Source organism: Lemur catta, chromosome 1 (genome assembly GCF_020740605.2).
Source record: "Lemur catta isolate mLemCat1 chromosome 1, mLemCat1.pri, whole genome shotgun sequence".
Lineage (NCBI taxonomy): Eukaryota > Metazoa > Chordata > Mammalia > Primates > Lemuridae > Lemur > Lemur catta.
Genome location: NC_059128.1, coordinates 26755624 through 26771636, shown reverse-complemented (window position 1 = coordinate 26771636; position 16013 = coordinate 26755624). Strand labels below are relative to the sequence as shown.

Below are 16013 nucleotides of genomic sequence, written 5' to 3'. Positions count from 1 at the left end.
GTTGGTTTCGATGGTTTACATGGATCAAATTTAAACAGCCCTGTACTAAATAAAATAGCCTCCCAAATTAAACGCCAGGAGTCTGTTCTAACTGAATGAGCCCAAGGCTGAGCAAGCTTACAAGATGCTCAGCAGAAACTGAAGGCACATAATAGGGGCTCTTTCATCTTTCTGTGTCTGAGTCATCCTCAACCCTGTGTTTCCCAGCAAATCCTATATAATGCCTTCCCTACACCACCATCAAACAAAAGAGGCTTTTACTTGGGTTTCTATGAGTAAAAGGAGCAGTAAGGAAGGGGACACTCTGCTACTCATCCAATTATTGCTTATTATTTTGACAGATAGGTCCTAAGCAGATCTATATTTTTTTGTTATTTTTTTATATGGCACCTCAGAAACCAATAGTAAATATATTCATGTTCTGACCAGAATTTGCCAAAGGGCTAACCAGCCACAGTACCAAAATTGGTCTTTTCACTGTAACAGTTTGGCCATTTGAAGAGAAAAATGGCAAAGGTTCAACAATTTAGTCGATGAAGTTAATCTGGATCATGATCTATGGACCAGAAGGAAGTCCTGAGGGGCTTCAGCCAGCCTACCTGAAACACAGAGCCTGGAAACAGCAAGTCCCAAGACAAGACTCTACAGCAGGAAGCTGAGGACACGACCAAGGAGGTCAACAGCAGATGGGACTAAGACAGAGGTAGCACAGAAATGGGGCAGACTAGCACAGCCAGTTTGTGGTAAGGAATTCCCATAGAGTAAGAAAGCACCCTCAGCTATCTTCCATTGCTGAATCCCACTAGAATAATGTCTCTTTTAGCCAATTAAAAAAAAAAAAAAAAAGGCAAAGTCCCTGTATTTTGAGCCACACTATTCTGGGACTGTAAACAAGTGAAGCAGCCAAGCTACGTGATGGGTCTTCTTAAAGGAACGGTCTCAGTGAGATGATGTCCACCCATGACTGCACTGAAGCGAAGGGCAGAATACTTTGATCTTGGGCTGCCATTTCAGAGAGGGCCCAGAATTATTTCTGAGGCAAGGAGGGACTGCCCCAGGTAGACACCTTCTCAGCCTCTTACTGACCACTCTTGGGGTCACTAGACTTCCTTATCAGCCGGCATGCCCATCGTAAGGGGACTTAACTTTAGGAGTCTCTTGGCATGAATAGGTCCTTGGCTCACCTAATGTTACAGGCAGGGGTCAGTCAGCATGAATGTGAAACCTGTGAAACGTCTTATCAGTGTGCTGCTCTACTCTCTTGGAAAGAAGACAGTCATAGAAGTTTAAAGAAAAGAAACAGATAAGAATGGGGGTTGGGTTCTATGGGGTTTTTAAAAAATGTAAGAATGAAGAAAAACAAATGCCTTTCAGTGTTTCATCTTTTTTCCATGACAGGTAAACATTCTGATCAAACAAGATGTCTGACTCTCTCACATGACTCAACAGATAGGAAAATACTATCCACTTCCTCCATTAAGAACTCTAATTGCCAGAAACTTTAGTCTTCTAACCTTGGAGTTATTTGCTAAGGTGCTGCCTCTGGCTTCCAGAGATTACAGATGACTTGTCAGCATGGATCATTTATTCATTACGGGCTCTAAATAATGGATCTGCAAGTCCTTTGGTTTTCCTAGTACAGTTCCACTGAGGCTTAGAAAAATCAATGACTATAACCCAGAAAGTCCAACAATTTCACTAGAGAGGTTACAAAACATGTCAAAAGAGAATAGAGATTTCACCAGCTAGATTACTTCTGAGGAGCTAATAGAACCAAGAGAAGGAAGAAACATTGGTGTTTGGTTATATTTGTCCCTGATATATTTTCCACTTCATTAGCATCCAGATCTCCTATTAGACTAAACCTTTATCTGTTAGACAATTTTCTCAATCTCAGCACTATTGACATTTTGTACTAGGTAATTGTTTTTGTGGGGGGCTGCCCTATGCCCTACGTAAGATATTAAGCAATACCATGGGCTGGGCACAGTTGCTCACAACTATAATCCTAGTACTTTGGGATATCAAGGCGGAGGACAGCTTGAGGCCAAGAGTTTAAGACCAGCCTGAGCAACATGTTGAGACCTCATCTCTACAGAAAATAGAAAAATTATAGATGGGTGTGGTGGTACACGCCTGTAGTTCCAGCTCAGGAGGCTGAGGCAGGAGGATCACTTGAGCCCAGGTGTTTGAGGTTGCTGTGAGCTAGGCTGATGCCATTGTACTCTACCCCAGGCAATACAGTGAAACCCATCTTAAAAAATTTTTTTAATTAATTAATTAAAAAAAATAAGCAGCACCCTGCGCTCTACCCACTAGCCAATAGCATATCACCCCTAACCCTCAGTTGTGACAACCAAAGCTGTCTTCAAACATTGCCAAATGTCCCCTGGGTGAATAAAATCACTCCTGGTTAAGAATCCCTGTGTGAGATTGTATCAAATAAGACTAACTTTGCTCTCTGCTCTCTTGATTCTACCAATCAGGTTCTTAAAGACTTAGTTTTATCAATTTAAATCAATAAAATCTGGGGTATTACGCAGGTATTATTTATACAAACCAAGTGCCCATGAGTCACCATTGAGTTATTACTCCCTCACTCCTCCACCCAATATATCAGCACTCCTGACAACTTTACCTGCAAACTTTGTCCCAGATTCATCAATGTTTCTCCACCTCCTCATCTCAGTAACACCAAATCTAAGCCATCTCTCATCGTATCTTCTGCAACAGCCTCCAACAATGCGGTCTCTCTGCGTTCCCTCCTGTCCCTCTACCATCTTTAGCAGGTCACTAAAACCTCTATCTGGTCATGTGACTTACTACCATAAAGCTGTCTGGCACTTCCCATCACCCTCAAAATAAAATCTACACTTATTTCTGTGGCCTGTAAGGCCTCCCACGCTCTGGTACCTGTTTCCTTCTGCTCCCCTTTCCTTACCACTCTGCCAGCTCGCTCCAGCCACACGGGCGTTCCTTCTATATCTCAAACATGCCATCCCACCCTCACTTTTTTCCCATTCCCTCTACCTGGAGGTCTATTTCCCCAGTTAGTGTTAACCATTAGGTCTGTGTTTAAAAGTCACCTCTACAGTAAGACCTTCTTTGACCATCCTGAAAAAGTGGCTTCCAAGTCACTCTTCCTCAATACTTACTACACCTGAACGATCTTTTTATGTGTTTACACATGTGAAATCTGCTTTCCCACATGAATAGAAAGTTCTATGAAGGCCTGGGCCACATCTTATTAACCACATATCCCTAAAATCTAGAAAGTGCCTGGCACATAACATATGCTCCAAAAATGTGATGAATTAATGAATATCTTTGGCTAGCAGGCCAAATTTGTCAATTTAAGAGCCACGAGTGACTTTCTGAGACCAAAAATCAGTCTCTCCTCAAATTTACCGCGATAGTACACACTGAAATGACAAGGTTGTGATGAAATTTTCACCTTGAAAAGGAAGTGTTTTGTTCTTTTAGGTTTTCCAAAAGAAACTGAATAATACTCAAACCGCAAGAAACAAATCTTAGGGACTCCAGGCCATATACTGTGAAGAGATCACACACAACAGTTATAGCTCACAAGTGGCTAAAATAATCCCCATGCACTAAATTGACAATGCTTAAAATCCACAAATACCTAGAATCATGAAAAGAAAAAGTCGGAACCTAACTTATAGACTCTTTACTGCTATGAGTAAGGAGTTTTTCGACATAACATCTTGATAATGATAAATAATGCTACATTTATATAGAGCTATGGTTCATTTGATCCTCAGAGCAGTCATGAGGAATTGGTGAGCCAGTGCTTTTGACCATTAGAAGTTTAATTAGAAAGTTTAAAAGATTATGTCAGAGACAGCAGGAATAAATAATTAACAGCATAGATTTTAGAGCCAGATGCCTGTGTTCAAATCCTTTGCCACTTACTGTAACTTGATCTTGGCAAGTGACTTCATCTCTCTGTGCTTCAGCACCCTCATCTAGACACACAACCTACTTCAGACAGTGAGGGAGGCTGAATAGTGCTCTCCCCAAAAGTGATGTCTATGTCCTAAGCCTCAGAACTTGTAAAATGGCACTTTATGTGGCAAAAGAGACTTTGCAGGTGTGACTGAGTCTTAACTTTGAGATGGGGAGATTATGCTGGATTATCTGGGTTGCCCCAATGTAATCACAAGGATCTTTACAAGAGGGAGGCAGAAGGGCCACAGACACAGAAGGTGATGTGACAATGGAAGCAGAGAGAGACAGAGCAGGATTAGAAGATGCTACACTACTGGCTTTAAAGTTGGATGTTGGGGGCTACAAGCCAAGAAATGCAAGCAGCCTCTTGAAGCTAAAAAAGACAAAGGAATAGATTCTTCCCTAGAGAAGGAACACAGCCCTGTTGACCCATTTTAGGACTTCTGATCTCCAGAACTATAAGAGAATAAACCTGTGTTGTTTTAAGCCACTAAATTTGTGGTAGTTTGTTACAGCAGCAATAAGAAACTAATACACATAGGGGCATCATCAGGATTTAATGAGCTCATCCATGTAAAATGCTAAAAATAGTTTCTAGCACCATTTAAGAGCTCTTTAAATTTTAGCTATCCTGAGCCAAAACCAGAACCCAGGGGACACTCATAGAAGTACTTCCGGAGTCAAGAAAATGAGGTTCAGAAATTTGGTAATATCCATCCAAATTTAAAATTCACATATTATTTGATGAGAGATTCCATTTCTAAACAGATATACAGGATGTTCAACACATCCTTGTTTGTAATAAATATGCATTAAAAGGCTAAAATTATAGAAATACCACTCGATGAAATACTAGGCAGCCTTTAAATAATGAGGCAAACCTCAATGTGCGGATAACGGGAAGGTCTACAAAATGCATTCTTTAGTTTTAACAAAAAAAGCTAAGTACAGAACAGCAAGTATGTTTAGTTCCATCTTTGTTTAAAAACAAAAGGATATATATATATTCATAAGTATACATGAAAAAATTCTAGAAGGACATGCAGTTAACCTTTAATGGGGATTGTTTTAAGAAAAGAGACTAGGAGTACGGAATAGGAGGCAAACTCTTTTCATCATATGCCCTTTTATAGCTATGTGTGTGATATCCATTTAAAAAAAATGAAGTTGAGATGTGACAATTCCAATCAATACGTGTTTATGCACTGACAACGTGCTTACCATTGTATATGGTATAGGGCATAAAACATGGTCCTGCTCTCCAGGAGTTTACATTCTAATTTAATTTATAACCTAGATTTGTATTACACAAACATCTCTCCACTTGTTTTGAATATTCACCTATCAGAAAACTGAACTAGGAAAAAAAAACTGAACTAGATATTTTCTTTAAGTATTTTTCCACTTATCACTCTATAAGAATGAATCTCCCCCTAAAATGAATGCATCCTATTTCTAATCCGTTAGTCCCAACCAATGCTGCTTATTATTAACAAACTCTTGTTTCCTGGGAAGTGGTTAATGTTTATGAAGGGAGGAAAAGCAGGAGGGATCTTTACAAACAATCCAATTATTTATATATATAAAAATATATATGTTATATTCTTTATAACATATCAATTAAATTAATATAATATATTAATTATATATTTTTTACAGACAAAGAAAAAAAGATGAAGGGCCAATACCATCTCTGGGTAGTTGGATTTGTCTTCTTCATTATACTTCTTTATGTTCTCCTGATTCTCAACTAAGGAACATGTATCAATGTTACAAACACACACATCCCCCAGTTTCCTCCCCCCAAAAAATTCTTTTTTGTTTGTTTAGATTGGGGATGTCTGTGGAAAAAATATTCTTTTTAAAAGTGCCAACACTCAGTTCTTTCCTATGGACAGAAATTTATTTAAAAAAAAATGCCAATACAATATCCATGAGGGTTACTAGTTCATCCTAAATCTTCCCCTCACTTGACAAAAGTGATAACAACCCAAACTATGATTTCCTAAAGGCTGACATTAAAGAGAATTGACAGCAAAACCAACAAGAACCATCCAAATCCAAGTGTTCCATTTATAAATTATCTAGTCCACAATGTCACCCAATTAGAGTATAATCCATAATGAAGACATTATTGCTGACAACAGAGGCAGAATGGGATCTGGGTCACTCTTCCATAACTATTAGCTCCTCTCAAGCCAATAAAGAAAAGTCTGTGTTAGCAAAGTATTTAGCTGACAATGGAAATACATAGGATTCACGATGTAATTCACTTCCATAAGCTTATCCAAAGAAGAAAAAAGAAAATAAGAAAACTATTTAGTGGGTAATTGGGGAGTTTCTCAAATGGTAACTTACATAGGTACACCTCCAATCTGGAAACTGAAGGAGTCATCACCACAAACATACTGAGTCAATGGACCACAAATACTTCAGTGATACAACAAACTGGTATAGGACACTATGTGCCAGGCTATGCAGTAAATCCTTTCCGTTCCTAATCTCTCTGAATCCTTTCAACAATCCTATGAAGTCAAAGTGAAACTGAGGCACAGAGCTTAAATAATTTGCCCGTGGTTATGCAGTCAGGGTGTAAATTCAAGCAGCCTTCACTTGAAAGCTCACTGGAAATAAAATAAATAAACATTATACTACCCCTTCCCCAATCACTACTAGCTGTCACACACTACTATCCTCCCAATTTGCCCCAATCACTCACTACCCAGCCCCAACTTGGAATCATCCTGTACTCCCAGATGCCCTCACTGGCTTTTACTGATCAGAAGCCTATACGTCACCATAAGAAGAGACCATCTAGGGAGAATATTGTCCTTATTAAAAGCCACTTTTTAGAGATCTACCTCTCTAAATCAAGAGAGTAGGTTCATGCCTTATTCCCTAGCACTACCATGGGACCCACTGTTAGTGTTTCTTTCCCTGGACAGGTACAGTTCCTCATCACTGACATTTACTCACAACTTGCCCAAGTGCTCTCACTCAGAAATCTGTTTTTTTAAAGCAGTTCCTCCTAATAATAACACAACAGCTACCATATACTGACCATTTATTATGCGGCAGGCTTCACAAACACTGTCTCATTTCATCATCAAAACAACCCAATAAATTATTGAGTAAGCACTGTCTCCATTTTCTTTTCTTTTCTTTTTTTTTTTTTTAGAGACGGGGTCTCATTGTGTTGCCCAGGCTGGAATGCAGTGGCTACTCACAGGCACGATCACAGCTCACAGCTCAAGTGATCCACCCACTCAGCCTTCTGAGTAGCTAAGATTACAAGCAGACCTACCAAGCCTGGCTTGTCCCCATTTTATAGATGAGAAAACTAAGGCTCAGAGAAGTAAAGTAATTTAGCTTGAGGTCACAAAGCTGATAAGCAACTTAACCCAATTACATGCAACTCAAGTCTTCAGGGCCCTTGTCTTTTAATGATTAAAATATGATCTCCTCTTGGACTTTCTTTTTGAAAGCTACCTTCCAACAACAGATCTCCACTGCATGAATCCCACTATACCCAAGTGCTTACCTGAATTTCTTCATTTTCATCTACTAGGAGGAAACTCACAACCTCCTCAGTCATCTTCTTCCTCTTGGTCTCCTCATCCATCTCTTCTGCTTCCAGTGACTCCTGGACATTACTGACATGGTACACAGTAATGGGATGTCTCCTTTTGTTACCCCCAGAATGAGTCCTCTTCTGGCACTCCAGGCACAAGTTGATTTTGCAGGTCTGGCACCTCACGACTGCCCTTTGCCTAACACCTGGCAAATGCCCATTGGGACCCTTGCAGGGGTCACAGTAAGGGACATGGCCGGGTTTGAGTCTTATTCGCTCATGGTTTCGCAGGCGCTCCTGCCGATGGAGTTCCTCCTCACAACGGAGACACTGCAGACTGCCGCACTCATCACACTCAAAGACAGCTTCGTCAGTCCCACTGCAGGCATAACTTTCCTGGCACATCAGCCCCGGATTCAGGCCCTTCTCTGCTGGGGAAGTCTGGGCACTCATACTCAGATTGGTAAGGAAACACACCCACCATATAACAGTCACTGAGCTTGCCCCAGGAATGAAGACAAAGGCTTTGAGTCTGAAGACTGCACAGAACTTCCACAGGGTTCTGAACACCTTAAAAAAGAAAATCTTCAGTGTCCTATTGTAATCTTCACACACTCACAAATGTTCAAATTTTTAATTTTCTGCCTCCAAGACTCTTGTATCAGCAGCAACGTTGATTTGGTTTGATGGTTTCATCCTCTGTAAAGTGCAAGCAAATATGTGGTCAAATTAACTTGAAAGGGTCATTTATGGCTATTTGAGAGAGAGGTCTGTTAGGCTGACAGAGGTGGGCTCATCGGTTGGGCCTCAGCCCCAAAGTTTTGGTGGTGAAAGTGGTCAGGAGCTTTTCAATATAATTCAAGCTCAAGTCAATATTTCAGAGGATACCTAGAATAGAGGAAGGAAAAGGATTTCACTCATCTAAAAACCAGAAGTGCACCTTAAAAAAAGATTGTAATTAAATACTAGGCCAAAACTATAGAGAAAAATCTCATTATTTCTTGTAACACCTACACTGGCTTGTTCTGATACTAGACATTTCTTCTCAAAATCATGGCTGAGGCTCCTTATGAAAACAAACACCACTACTAGGCCCAAGACATTTAAGAGGCTTTGCTGTTCTAGCTCCCAAACTGAATTCTCTATTCATTCAGTTATTAAATTCAGACTCAAAATCACTAAAATCACTAAGCAAATACTGTTTGGAAGGACAACCCTATGCACCCCCACCTGCACCCACAAATGAGAGAGGTGGAGAAAGAGGTCTGTAAAAAGCTAATGAAAATATAATAATAATAAACTTTAGATCCATCAAAGACCTGAGCAGATCTGTAACTGGATCGTTTCAACTCTGGACAGACGCCTGTTAAGGACTCTAAACGTGGAAACAACAGTCACAATTTCATGTTTGAAAACAATAAAAAACAATTGTACTTCCTTTTGTCCGTTCTTTAACTGCAAAAAAAGGGAGCAACAGGAGACAACTCCTCTGCTATGGCTCACGGCAAAGCTAGGCCTGCAGTGAGTCAAAACAAATAAATTTTCTCTTTGCCACTCAAAAACTAACTTAAACTTTAAAAAAAAGGAAAAATGATAACTGGGGCAGGAAAGGGGCTTTTGTCACTTCTACAATTATATTAATGATATTCCTAATTCCCCCTAGATGTGAACCCCATTCCAATGCCCCAACAAAGTGTAAAGCCCTCCTTTCGGATAGTCACTTCTCCCCTACAGTAATCAATCTATCAATCTTCTTTTTATATAAACAAGGAAGTCAAAGGGAGTAGAAGACCTTATTTACACCCTAACCTCAGATGTGCCCAGCCAGCTCCCAAATGGAAACAAAACTTGTCATAATTGAGAAAAATACAAAATCATCCTTCAAAAGCACATCTCACCCCCGGCCAGGCCAACCAAACAATCTGCCGACTGGGGCCCCCACCTCGATGCCTCTCTCCAGCCAGGGGTTCCTCACCCTTCCTTCCTCCCCGACAACACCACCACAACCCGAGAGGCAGGAGCGGAGCCTAAGAACAAAGAAGGTACCCCAAAATCCCCCCCACGCCGGCAAAGCCCGGAGCTGAATCCATTGTTTATAACACCCCACCCCCACTCCAGCCGCACCCTCCCCCCCTTCCTCCCGGGGGCAGCCGGAGCCCCAGGACGGTCGCTCGCCCAGCGCTGGGCCGTGCCCTCCCCGCCCTGCCCTGTGCGCCGCGGCCCGGGGATCCCACCACAGAGCGGATCGGCCGCTGCGAGGCGGCGTTGGGGGGCCGCAGGGCGCCGGTGGGGGCGGGGGTTGTTCCTCAGGGCACCTGCAGATCCATCCTCTTCTCCATCTCCGCCCCCCCTCCTCCTTCGTTGCCTCCCGGGCTTCCTCCTCTCCTGTTGTCAGTTGGGATCAGCTGATCGGAGTGAACTTCTCCCAGCTCGGACTAACAGGAAGGCGTGAGCGGTGCAGCCCCGGGAGGGAGGAGCGGGAGGGGGTGGCGCCCGACGCCAGGGGGCGGGGAAGTACGCGCGTGGCCACCTGGGAGTTGTAGTTCTCCGCGGCACGCACCCCCAAGGGAAGGCGCTGAATGACTCTGAGTGACTACAACTCCCAGGACGGGAGGGGCTGCTCTGGCTAGGCGCGGTGGGGAGCATTTCGGGACTTGGAGTTTTTGTATTGAATGTGGTTTCCGCCTGTTTCAGCACGTTTTGGGGGGGTAGTGGCTGGGGAAGGAATGGCAATAAATTAGAGAACTGATGTAATGATGTTTAGTATAGGTGGGAAATGGCGAGGCAAATAATTTGGATTCAAATAACTCTTATTGCACACCATTCCTTTAGAAATGTGTAAAAACAGGCAGTCTCCATTTCCCCAATTTCGCCTGGCAAAAACTAGCAAAAGACCAGAAAGAAGTGATAAAAAGAATACAAGCACTCTCTTGGGATGGGAATTTTGTTTTCTCTTGTCAAAGGACAAAATTACGACAAATTCAGTTTAAAGATCTCAACTGGCTTTATTGCGATTCTAGAATAGGGCAACACTTCATTCTGTAAAATGGAGTAAGTGGATAAGTTGGGCGAAAGAGGTTGGCTATATAGACAGATAAGACTTGAAGAAAGCAAAAAGCAAAGAACAAAGAGCATATGAGTCATTTCAAAGCTACTTTCTTGTAAGGCAGAGACAAGGAAACCCAACAGCAGAAAAATAACTGGTTAACATCAGTTTACTTCTGGCTACTTCTTTTGGTAAGGATTAGAGAAAGAGTTTCATTACCATGCAAGATTAAAACTGGCATGTTTGGGAAATTGGCTGTTATCTTTTGCTCTCCTGATTTCTCAATAGGTCAGATAACTTAGTTTGGGTTTCCTGCCATGGAACTTTAGCATGGGTGACTCCATTTTATTATAATTTTTACTGTGGTCTGTTGGGGCCTAGTGCAGGAGATTAGTCTAAAACAATGGCCTCCTATAATTTTTATTTAACCCACTTCAAGGGTATTCTCCAAGCCAACCATTACTTTTCTTTCCTATTATTTTTCTGACCTTTCCTTATATAGTTTCAGAATGTATGAATTTTAAATTATCTTTAAGTTAAATGAGGTACATTTTCAGATAAGCTTTCAGTACGAGCTAATGGTTAACATTTCTCTGACTTTTTTGGAATGGCCTTGTATTTGTTTAGTGCTTTCACTTTTTGTTTGTTTGTTTCTTGAAACAACACTGAAAGAAAGCCTAATGAAAAGAGTACTGGTCTGTGATGCTGAAGACTGAGTGCTTCTAGAAAAGCTGCTGACTATATAGGTGACTGGGGTAAGTTACTCAACTTCTCCATAAAATAAAGGAATTTTACTGTGTAATTTCTAAGGTCCCTGCCAATTCTAACGATCTATGATTCTATCTTGATAATTGTTAATCCAGGAGAGAAAACTAAGGTTAAGTGACTTGCCAAGGTCACATAGGAAATTATTGACAAAGGGACAAGACCTTATGTGCTGACTTGAAGTCCAATACTTTTATGATTCAAGGTACATAATTAGACCAATAGTAAAACCAAATCTACATAATAATATATGAAGATTATGTTGCTGAAAATTATGTTTTCAATACTGGGCAGAGAGCCAACAGTTGGACTAACTGCACAACATGGCTGAGAATTTTTTTTTCCTATGCCAGATCACAAACCAGGGTATTAAGAACAAAATAATCTATAGCACTTTAAAACTTAAATGTTTATTTGGAAATGGATGCTTGGGGAGGAAGGAAGGGATTGTAGAAACAAGTTAGGATAACATCTTAAACCAGGCTCTTGAAACTGACTACTAGCATGACATAAAATTTCCCTGGAAGGTTTTGTTACTAGGATTACCAGTATAATTTCTTATAGCCTTAATAGTTTGCTTCTTACCCCTACTTATAAAATGAGCATATTAATATGTCCTGGAAACAAAATGATATTTAATAAATTCTTTTTAAAGACATTGATGTACATCTTAAAGTATATTTTTGAAAGTTATAATGGTAACCTCTAGAAGAACCCCTAAAACTGGAAAATGAGTGTAACTAAGGTGAGAAAGAAGAGACTTTTCATTTACACACATTTGTACTCTTGAAACTTTTTACTATGTAATTGCAATATTGTAACAGAGTTGTCACCCCTCCTCCCATAGATATTAAAGGGTAATATTGACAGGTGGAAATATGTAACAAAAGAAATGGCTTGAAAAAACAGCAAAAATGTTTTGCCTCTCTAAAACATCCCCTATTCCTTTTGGAGAGCTAGGACCTGCATGCCTGCCTCAGGCCAGTGGTCAGGAGGGGCAGGGTGGTGTCCTTTGTTCTTTGTGCCACAAAAGATGGAATTAATCTGGACAAAGGTCACAAAATTGTGTTAGCTGAAGATGGGATTAATCTGGGCAGAGGTCATGAGATTGGACCCCAGTACTTTGAAATGGGAGTCTGACAGCCTCCTCATTTGCCAGCAAATTAATAAACTCCTCTTTCCTTCTCCTCAAACCACTTGTCCTTGTTCTTCTGATGCTGAATGTTCAGTAACAGTATAAATTGTCCAATCAGTTCCTTTTGTCAGTTGTTTTTACTTATTCTCACTCTTTGTGTGCTTGGTTATTTTTTACTATAAGCTACATTGTCCTTGGAAAATTATTTGTGGGAATTGTTTGAAGCCTAGAATAAAGGTTCATTCTTTCCCGAGAGGACTTGCTTTTCCTTCAGCAAACAGAGACCATTTGAAACTGAATTTACTGTGTGAGGTGTTGTTGTTATTGACCACTAGGAGATGTATATTTGGGCTACACATCCCTAGGAGGGCTGGCTGGCTTATGGGTCCAGTGCCACCCACCCACAGCTCCACAACCTCTCCCTTCCAAGACAATTTTCTTTCCAGTCTGTCCAGTGGGGTTGTGTGTACTTTTCATTCACTGTCACTGAAACTGTAGCCTTTGAGTTCCCAGATTTGTACTTCCCACTTCCACCAGGTCCTGGGCCTTGTCTTCTGTCTCACTTGCCTCAGGAGGCCTAGAAAAACCCAGCTAAAGTGCCTGAAGTAAGGCACACACCTTCAGGATAAAGGTGACATCATTACTCTTCTTACTCTCTGTATCCTGCCTTCACCTAGATTTTAGTCTGATAATTCCTTATCTTCTTGTTGCCTCTTCAATATTTTACCAACATTTTTTGTTGCTTTCAGCAGGGTGGTTGCTTTACCACATTATGAGCCATATCACAAAAAAGGAACAGTCAAGCTAATGGTTAGCTCAGGAGGGAGGTGATATGATCAAGACACATGGTGGGCTTCTGGGTGTTGGCAGTATTCTACCCTTGACCTGGGTGGTGGTTGCAGCAATCTTCACTTGATAATTATACTTTAAACAGTTCATATGTCTCTTGCACTCTAATATTTGTATATCTCATGATAAAAAATAAAAATTTTGGCTGGGCGTGGTGGCTCACGCCTTTAATCCTAGCACTCTGGAAGGCCGAGGCAGGCGGATTGTTTGAGCTTAGGAGTTCGAGACCAGCCTGAGCAAGAGCAAGACCCCATCTCCACTAAAAAAAAATAGAAAGAAATTATATGGACAGCTAAAAATACATATAGAAAAAATTAGCCGGGCATGGTGGTGCATGCCTGTAGTCCCAGCTACTCGGGATGCTGAGGCAGAAGGATTGCTTGAGCCCAGGAGTTTGAGATTGCTGTGAGCTAGGCTGACACCATGGCACTCATTCTAGCCGGGGCAACAAAGTGAGACTCTGTCTCAAAAAAAAAAAAAAAAAAAAAAAATTTAAAACTTAATTAGAAAAAAGAAATGCTACTCAGGAGGCTGAGGCAGAAGGTTCACTTGAGCCTAGGAATTTGAGTCTGGCCTGGGCAACATAGAGAGACTCCACCTTAAAAAAAAAAAAGGAAGATGGCTGGGCGCCGTGGCTCACGCCTGTAATCCTAGCACTCTGGGAGGCCGAGGCGGGCGGATTGTTTGAGATCAGGAGTTCGAGACCAGCCTGAGCAAGACCAAGACCTCGTCTCAACTAAAAATAGAAAGAAATTATGTGGACAGCTAAAAATACATGTAGAAAAAAATAGCCAGGCATGGTGGTGCATGCCTGTAGTCCCAGCTACTCGGGAGGCTGAGGCAGGAGGATCACTTGAGCCCAGGAGTTTGAGGTTGCTGTGAGCTAGGCTGACACCACAGGACTCACTCTAGCCTGGGCAACAAAGCAAGACTCTGTCTAAAAAAAAGGAAAAGTTTGAGAGTCTGGAATTCAGAATGGGACTCCCATTTCCAATAGTATGCGTGATTTAATATTCTAAAAAGGCTTATGTAGCAGAATACAAGGATATTGGATGAACCTCAAGTATATATTTAAATGCATTACTAAACTGACAAGAAAATAAGAGGAATTCCCCAGTGTTAAAAAAAAAAATAGAAAAAGGAAGAAAGAAGGAAGGTAAAAAGGGAGCTAATAAATTGCTTGGGAAGCCCTGGGGGCTCATCCTAGAGTCCCGATGATTAATAACTGTGTAGGAGAATGTGAGACTAAGCTTTGGGCAATAAAAGAGAGCACTTTAAAAAGAGAGCCTGCAGACTCAACAGGCTGAGTCAAATATAGGCTAGAAAAAAATTTGCCTGCCAGCAAAGGGAGGAAGAAAAGGAAACCCATCTTTGTGTGTGTGACTCCAGGTGGACTATGCTTTAATAATGATAATAATAAGAGTCTCTTCTGAGAATTTGTGAACATAGCTTTACTCTCTGAGTTTGTATTGAAGTGATCTCAGGATGATAATGTACTTTGGCATGCAGCAAATATAAATGCAAACCCTCTTTGGAGGAAAACATGCTCAACTCAAGCTCCTAAGTATAGTCACAAATAAACTTAAGCTAAATATGAACTCACAGAAACAAGTTCTCATGAATAAGAATCAGCAACAAGTTGGCCAGGCGCAGTGGCTCACACCTGTAATTCTACCACTCTGGGAGGCTGAGACAGGAGGATTACTTGAGCTCAGGAGTTTGAGACCAGTTGAGCAAGAGCAAGACCCCATCTCTACAAAAAATAGAAAAATTAGCCCAGGTGTGGTTGCACCGCTGTAGTCCCAGCTACTTGGGAGACTGAAGCAGGAGGATCACTTAAGCCCAGGAGTTCGAGGTTGCTGTGAGCTAGGTTGACACCACGGCACACTAGCCTGGGCAACACAGTGAGACTCTGTCTCAAAAAAAAAAAAAAAAAGAATCAGCAACAAGCAAGATATTTTTTTTACCTCTGAGATTCTCAGATATTATAATTATCAAATATGTATAAATGAGGGCAAAATGAAGACTTTTCAAACAAACTAAGTCAGAGAATCATAAGCAGACCTGCACTAGAGGATAAAAAACATAATTTAAGCAAAAGGAAAATGATACCAGAGGGAAATTTAGAGTCACACAAAAGAATAAAGACTGTCAGAAAATACCTGCTTTGGTTTGAATGTTTGTGTCTCCTCCTTAATCCCCAATGCAACAAGATTAAGATGTGGGGCCTTTTCAGAGGTGAAGTGGTCACGGATGGGAATGGCAACCTTATAAAAGGTCTGGAGGGAACTAGGAGGCCCCTTTTTCCCCTTCTACCTTCCACCATGTGGGGACAGAGCAAAAAGGCGCCAGCTTGGAAGCACAGACTGAACCCTCACCAGGTTCAAAACCTGCTGGTGCCCTGATCTCGGACTTCCACCCTCCAGAATTGTGAGAAATAAATTTCTGTTTTTTATAAATTACCCAGTCTCAGGTATTTTGTTAGCAGACAAAGATAATATCTTTAAAAGTCAATTAACTGTTTAAAACAAACAACAAAAAAATGACAATGTATCACACAGTTTATAACATACATAAAAGTAAAATGTGGAAAAATAACAGCACAAATGTTGAGAGGGAAAATGGAAGTATTATATTTTTTGAAGATAGACTGTGATGAGTTAAAGATGAGTTAAACT

At 41.0% G+C, this 16013-nt stretch overlaps 1 protein-coding gene across 4 annotated transcripts in view; it reads right to left on the bottom strand.

Moving 5' to 3' along the window:
- The window catches only part of ZFYVE1 (zinc finger FYVE-type containing 1), a 46295-nt gene extending 36235 nt beyond the window's left edge, over nucleotides 1–10060 (bottom strand). The window contains exons 1-2 of one of the 4 annotated variants that reach the window (XM_045564448.1): nucleotides 9775–10060; nucleotides 7511–8428 (exon numbers count right to left, since the gene is read on the bottom strand). In XM_045564448.1, coding sequence (XP_045420404.1) covers nucleotides 7511–7993 — 483 coding nt within the window. In that variant the 5' untranslated portion in view covers nucleotides 7994–8428; nucleotides 9775–10060. The remainder of the gene's footprint in view (nucleotides 1–7510; nucleotides 8429–9774) is intronic. The other 3 variants (XM_045564455.1, XM_045564470.1, XM_045564464.1) reach the window with 3 other exon arrangements.
- Between the last annotated feature and the right edge of the window lie 5953 nt (nucleotides 10061–16013).